Below are 7,766 nucleotides of genomic sequence, written 5' to 3'. Positions count from 1 at the left end.
AGGGGGAGGTGGGGGTGCAGGAGCTGGAGGCTGACTTTTCACTGGCTGTGCTTTCTTAGGGAGCTTTGGAGAGGACCAAGGTGAGCTCTTAGGTGACACATAAGGTGAGGACCGAGGCGTCCCTTTCTGCAAGACTTTGGTCTTTGTGATGGCTCCATCACATCCAGACTCTTGCTGCCGCTGCTCCTGCATACGCTTTTGTCTTTGTTTATCCATATTTCTTGTCAGGATACTTGTCATGCTCATTCTTGGGCCAGCAAGGTCAAAGTGGTATCCAAGCTTGACCAGAGTGGTGTTCTCTTTCAACAGTTTAACTATGTCCATTTCCACCTGGCTGCCCATGATGTGCCTTTGATTGTGGAACCGCAGTTCTGTTAGAACCTTGTTGTTCTGCAAAGCTCTCATGATGGCCAGCACTCCTTTGCCTGTGATAAAATTTGACTCAATATTCAGACTAGTTATATGCTCATTTACCTTTAACATACCAGCAATAGCTATTGCAACGTTGTCATCAGCATGTGTGTTAGCCAAGCTGAATGACTTCACCACTGTGTTGTCCCTCAGGGCTTGAGAAAATTGTATAAGCATCTGCGAAGTGATGTTTTCAATGTTGTTCAGATTGACCTCTGTGGTGTCAGGGTCATTGCTCCTAACTTTTTCCAAAGCATCCTCAATAACTGTTGGATTTCCACAAGGGTGGATGGCACTGCTTTTTATGCTCAGATTATCAGTGTCTTTTCCATCATGGCCATTGAGTAAGTTTTCATTGTCCTTTGCACCATTACAATTTTTGCGTCTGATGTGGTCAGAACCCCCGCCATCCTCGGGTCTTTCACCAGCTGCAGCATTTTGCTTTTCCTCATCCTCATCATCACTGTCATCTTCATCTTCCTCCTCCTCTTCTTCTTCTTCATCTTCTTCTTCATCATCCTCTTCAGTACACGCCTCCTCAGACACTTCACTATTGCTTTCTGTAAAATATTCTTCCCGAATATCTTCTGAATTGTCTTCTTCTTGCTCAGAGTCCTGAACAGGAAAGTAGGTGTGGGTGTTAAACCTGATTGCAGTAATGTAGCTACTGCCTTTTTGCATAAAACTAATTATCAGGAAACTATGTAAGTTAATACTGAAAGCTAAAAATAAATTCCCAGAAACAGAGACAGTTAGGAGAACAGAAAATGTCTCAGCACCTAACACCTTTTTAACAGTATTTCTTACATATTCTTTAGAAGATAAATGCTTAGTGTAAACTGGAACAGATTTAATGACATGAATTATTTCTGCCAAGAGAAAATTTGATACAAGATATTGCGACATGGACATAGTTCATACTTTCTATGTGTTGGCATGTCCACAAGGGGATGTTATTTGGATCTCTGCCAGCAGAAACATAAGACCACAATTTCAGAATGGACATGATCTATGAGCAACAAGTTTCTTGATTTCATAAGGATTAGACATCTGTGTCTATGCTCAGACTTCCTTGCATATGTTAGTACATCTAAAAAGGCTAAAGACTGCTGTGATTTAGAACACCAATAGTATTTGCACATGTAAACATGGATATCAACATGCAAAATAATACAGAATTGCAGGAATCATGTCCAAAAGACTCTGGATGCACTGCATGGGCTATACACACTTAGAAGCTATTTGTGAAGAAAAGATTCAGATGCATTCTCACAGGTAACAAGTAACCACATGTCAATAATCCCCAAATGTTTGCCAAGAGCTAAGACCGTGCTCATTGACAGCTGTCACAGGTCAGTTGCCATAGAGTAACTCATTATAACTCATTGCCTACAGAGTAAACTGACTGTTTTTCTAAACCCCAAGGTTATTTTAGTGTGTTTGGTGGGCACCAAAACGACAAACCTGGATCTGCTTCTCAAAGTTCTGCCTGGTGCCCTCAGCAGTTATGGTGGTAGGGGACAATTCTCTGTGCAGGAACAGCAAAAGGCCTGCACCCCAGGGAAGTCTCGCTCTCCAGTCAGAAGACTCCAAAAGCATGTAGGCCATGACTGAACCCTCACACTACCAGCAACCTTAAGCCTCTTTCCCAAAAAGACTTCCCATATCCCTGTTTTGTCTATTGGACAAGCCACAGCATATGCCTTTTTATGTACATTTGTAAATGTTTATGAATTTTGGATGAAATATAATTGCTCTGTATGCACTATCTAAACAACATTCATGTTTTAGTCTTTGTAAAATACTAGAGGGTATTCTACAAAGTGAGTACACTCTGAGGAGACACAGCGATTCTGTTTTGTGCTTTTGGAAAATTAAAGTGTTACTAACATGACAGTCTATTTTTAGAAAACCCGTGCAGTTTTAGGTTTGCTTAATTATCTGGCTCTAAAAATTAAGGTAAAGGTCAAAATAATAGTAATGACAGATTTCACAGTACTGTTTCACAATCTTAATCAGATTTCTGTGTTGGGACACATGCAAAACAGAAGGTAATTGTAATGTGCGCAGAAGTGTGATTTCAATGAAATGGAACATTGAGCTGTTCCATCCTGTTGTACATGAGCATTCAAGCAGATGGAGGGCTTGTAGGGCCCAGCCCCGTTGCTTTTCGTACAGATCATGTGCATGAAGGCCCTTACACTAAGAGATGCTGTACTACATACAGAAATAGGGCTGTGTTTCAGCCAGGTTTGTTATGGGACAAAGATTTAGATCTGTAGCTTCTATACATATATGTAGACTTTTAAAAGCTGAAAACACAAGATATCCAGGAACCTGTCTTTATGGCTATGCTTTTATCTATCCAAGAATATATACTACAGCCTTCAACACAGCTGCAGGTGAGCAGAAGTTGGTGCCTCTAAATGAATTGCTAATATGCTCGATGATAATACATTAATAAAAAAAAACAAAAACAAAAAACAAAAAACCCACCTTTTTTTTTTTTTTGAGTGGCATTTCTGGGGTCAAAGGGGGAATTTAGTTTCCTGTCACATACATCATTTGGTGTCATAACAATCTGCATGATAATTTTGAAATCAAGTACTCCTCTCTTTGCAGATCCATAGAGGCATGCTCTGTTATTGTGGCAGCATTTCCATACAGGACTGCTGCAGGCAGCCTGCAAGGCTTCATCTTACTTTGTAGCAGTAACTCAATGAAAAGTTAGGACTAAGATAGTCAATTCAGAGAGGTAAGTATCTTTGGAGGGCAAGTCATTTACCCTAAAAGGCTATCAGCAGGATGTTTGCCTTCTGGAGGGGCTGACCTCTCACCACTAACTATAGAAGGAGCACAAATAACCATCTTAGATAAGGTGTCTGCTTTTCAGACAGTTGAGGGCAGCAAGAAAATTGCTATCAAGAAACTCAAAAGGAGTTTTCTTACTGCCTTCAGTGCCCTCAACATCAGCGTGTCAATATTTTCATATTTACAGATGCATTTAGGAAGTTTCTTCTCAGATCAAAAAGTACTGAGGTTTTGCAAGTGCTTAAGGGTTTTAGCCAGTACCCGTAGTTAATGCTGTGTAGACATGGAAAAAGAAAAAGAATTAGACCTGTACAGAGGGTTTTTTGGAACTGTCCAGGTTTTGAGTTCTAGGCTCAGCTGGAAATAAACATTAATCTTGCCATTGCCTCCCTAGGATTTGACAAACAGGGAGTGAAGTCAACATCTGCAAGCTGATACTAACAGTCTGTTGACAGCTAGTGGTCTGTGTGATTGCCTACAAAGACATTACACCACCATTCACCAGCAGGAAAGAACACTTAAGTGTAAAGAAATCCTGGATGTTATTATTTCAGCCTAATTTAAGCCAGGTGTTTTTTCTTAAGGAGAGTATTATATCTAACGTACAAACTGCAATAATTGCCTTGAAAGTGAATGGAGCTCCTGAATCAAGGTTGTTAGAAGTTCTGAGTCCAGTTCTGCTGTCTTTACATTTTTGCATTATTTTCTACTTAAACATGGGAAAACTTGTCCTTTTAAGAAGAGTCAGAGCTTGGTATGAAGCAGTGCTTAAAAATCAAAAAGCTACTCACATCCCCAAGTCCTCACTTTGCTTTGAAATTACATGGAGACAATGTGAAAACAGAAGTTGATTTTTGATAGAGCTCAGTCTCACAAATTGTTTTAGCAAGGACCTGGGAGATGCTGACATGGACATTGGCTTAGACTGAGAGTGCTCATCACCTGCTAGGACTGAGCCCTTCAGTCCTGCCCAGCTGTACTGTTCATTTCCAGTTTAGGGACGCTCTTTTACTATTAAAATTTTTATTCTGGGGCACAAATTGCCTAACAAGCACTATTGATTGTTTTTGGGGGAATACAGATAAATGTTGGGGGAATACAGATAAATGGTTTGACTAATTACTCTACCCCAGGCCACTTTTTAAATAATTTATAGCTACCCTCTGACAACAGTTGCTGGAAGACTCCTGTGCCGTGCCAGGGATCCTCAGCAGAAACAAAGCAACATAAGCTGCTGACTGCAATGCAGCTTCCTTCCAGCAAGCACGAAGCCTGGCGTCCACTTACTCAACTTCTGACATAACATGTAGTCAAAATTATCTTCCTAATATGCTTTTCAGCAGTCAATACAGATTATTTTTTAAAGCAAAGGAAAAAGTAAATCTTTAACTTTTAAACCAAATCAAAAGTTACCCCAAAGTCCACATCACTACCTGGAAATAATTTGTAATATGCTGTTTAAAATTTATTCTTATTTTAGTCATTAACAATGGTTTGTACATGATTATCTTCTGTTCTTAACTAAGCTTTTAAGGCACCTTCAGAGAGAGAGAGAGAGCATAACCTTCCTGAGCTAACATGTAGTGCTTTAGCAGACACAAAAGTAAGACTAACAGTGTTCCTAAAAACGCTACAAGAGACTGAAAGAAAATGAAAACTGTGAGCAAGATTATACCAGGGAAGAACAAGCCCAAATATTTCTAGAAAACAGCGAATGCCTCAGCATCTTACCTTGTCACATGCACCCAATCTCTCTTTTTCTAAGAGTTTCTTGGTCTCTCTCTCCCAATAGGCCATCAGAGCTTCCCGGCTGAAAGTCCCCGTTGGTGTTTTCTCCGTCAGGCTCTTCTGCCGTTGTCCCACTGGAAGGTTACGGTCAGGCTCTATGTCTTCCAGCTCCCGCTCCAGCTCCTTAAGCTCCTCTTCAGTGAGAGAAGCGAGGAGCTCGTCTTCATCAATGTCTTCATATTTACTGAGCTCTCTTCTGTAGCCAAAGGTAGACATGGTCCCGCTTGGTCAGGCTGGTGCAAACCTGAAGTGACTAGGCATTCAAGAAGGCTGAAGCAAGCAAGCTGTGTCTCTTTTGGTCAGCAACTGTTTCCCTGCGTAGTGGAGGCACCCTTTTAAGAGTAATCATCAGGGGCTTACGACAATGCATGGAGGGATGAAAGCATGCTCCGTTTTAAGCATCAGACGTCAGCTAGACATCTGAACAGTAAGAATGTCCCAACACTAGTGTTTGCAGGTCCCTTAAAGAGGGGGATTATTGACACACTGGCCATGGCCATATTTAGAGCAGGCGGCTAGCGGGAGAATACCAGCCTCACAGACGGGGGGGGCAGCAGCAAATAAAACCCTGGGCACATTTACACTGACTTCATGTCCAAACTGCAGTAGAGAAAGAACAATGAAAATCCATTTAATCCTGAGCTGCCACAGGGGCTGGAAATAAAACACCCTCGCTGTTGTGCAGCAGATTTCCTCTCATTCTCACGGTTTTCCAGCGGAACCGCACTGTTATCCTGCCAAGGTGTTTGCGGGAGGTTGGGATCGGTGGGAAGGCAGCCCGAGGGGAGGAGGTCAGCATGCCAGCGCCTGTGGGCAGCACTGCTCCTGCAATGGCATGCCTCGCCTGTTTTTTTTTTTTTTTTTTTTTTTTTTTTTTCTGAGGGTGATCGGAGGGAGAATCAGCTTGACATGTCCATTTGGAGTTCCTGTGAGACTTTTTTTTTTTCATGCGGAGAACTGCTCTGCTGGGAGAGTAAGCAGAGTCCCCCAGAGCTTTAGGGGGAACCAGTCCCGGGTGGGCAGCGGGGCTCTGTCTTCTGACAGCCCCTAACAAATGAAGGCCTCTAGTGGCTATTTTAGTTAATGGCTATTGCTTGCTGTAGCTGACTGATGTGCAGCTGGAGAGTGCCCCTAATTTTAAATGTCTATCTACATTATCGTGTCTGATAATAAATGATATATTATTCTGTTATTATTTTTATAGACAGGTATCTTCCAGTGTGAGAAACTACAGAATGAAAGGTTAAACTTCACAATGTTTTATTCTTCTGTTAACAGTGAATCATGGTGAACTAGCAACATTTTCTGAAATGTTCAGGTCAGCAATATCTGCAAACCTGTGTTAAGAGGGAGAGGAAGATGGAAAGACAAAGAAAAGGTTGGTTTTCACACAGGGAAGTAGGAGCACATCTATACCAGCATATACCAACCTTATTAAATGATAATATACAGAGGATTTATTTTTAGATAGTCAAGCCACTATTTAATGGAAACGTAAGTGAAAATAATTTGAAGTATTGTTCTTGTCCAACATCCATCTCTTTTTGGTTAGTATGGATTAGAAACCTGATGTATGATGTTAACCCAAATTACTCATTTAGTTTTATTACTATGCATATTGCTTTACTGACAAGGGAGAGAAGAGTTTAAGCACGACTTTCAGACTTGATAAAGAAATTAGATTTATCCTTTGGTCATTTTTCTATATGAACTTGATTCAGTTTAGCTTGCTCAAGAAGTGGGATGAAAGTTTACAAGCTTAGTCTTCCCTAACACAAGAAATACATTAGTAAAGCAGACTAAAGAATATTGTACATCTTAAAATAAATATTTGTAGATCATTTACATTGGCCAAAACTTTTCATAAAATAAAAAGGAGGAAGATACAAACCAGTTTGGCTTATGGAGCTAAGAGTGTTACCTTCATGGTACAAGATCCTGTGATGGGTCACCTGTGCCTAGAGCAAGTCAATGGGTCAGCAGAAGTTCTGTTCATTCTTTCAGCTGCACTTGCAGAAATGATGCTTAGGTCAAATTCTGTAAAATGTGAAATAGCAGAAAAAAATAGTAAGTAGATTTTTTCTTTTAACTTTGTGTTGTGAATGCTGACTTTGGCATTAATTAAATGTATATAACAGGACGCCAAACAATTTTATTTCTTCAGTATGTCTAGGACAATGGTTTGCTTTGTTATCATTGGAGTTAGAGAAGCAGCACAATAAAATTGATGTCCTTGGGTGCATTCTTGCAGACAATATTTTGTTGAAATCATGTTTAGATGGAGTTGGTTAGAAAATTTGCACTCTGTTGGAAAATGCTGACTGAAACTGAAATGCTTTTAGAAATGTGCTACATTTTACTAGTACAATGTTGACATGTACAACATTGATATGTACAATATTAAAAGCAAAAACATGCTGCTTAAAATGAAATCTATTCAGACATACTGTTTGCCAGAAAATTCTGAGCTTTCTGCTTTTCTTTTTTTCCTCAGATACCACAAAATTTGCAAGTCTCTGAATTTTCCTGGGCTGAGAGTCTGTAATACAAAGTTCAAACATATGGATACCTGAATTGTCTATTTGAAGTTTTCTATGTATAATTCAGATTTTCCAAACTCAAAGGAACTTCAAAAGCAACATGCACTCGTAAAATAATATTGCAAAGGAAGATTTAGTCCAGTCCTTGGCAGCAACATGAATGATACTATGAGGTATGATACAACACTGGACCAGTGTTTTTTTGTATATAAAATA

General features: G+C 40.1%; 1 protein-coding gene across 1 annotated transcript in view; it reads right to left on the bottom strand.

Moving 5' to 3' along the window:
* The window catches only part of LMOD2 (leiomodin 2), an 8,172-nt gene extending 1,131 nt beyond the window's left edge, over positions 1-7,041 (bottom strand). Inside the window, exons 1-3 of the mRNA XM_026841130.1 lie at positions 6,932-7,041; positions 4,954-5,854; positions 5-1,026 (exon numbers count right to left, since the gene is read on the bottom strand). Coding sequence (XP_026696931.1) covers positions 5-1,026; positions 4,954-5,226 — 1,295 coding nt within the window. The 5' untranslated portion in view covers positions 5,227-5,854; positions 6,932-7,041. The remainder of the gene's footprint in view (positions 1-4; positions 1,027-4,953; positions 5,855-6,931) is intronic.
* Positions 7,042-7,766: the final 725 nt, after the last annotated feature.

Source organism: Athene cunicularia, assembly GCF_003259725.1.
Source record: "Athene cunicularia isolate RWA chromosome 1 unlocalized genomic scaffold, athCun1 chr1_part2, whole genome shotgun sequence".
Classification (NCBI taxonomy): domain Eukaryota; kingdom Metazoa; phylum Chordata; class Aves; order Strigiformes; family Strigidae; genus Athene; species Athene cunicularia.
Note: the sequence above shows the minus strand (reverse complement) of the source record. Positions and strands in the feature narration are given on the sequence as shown.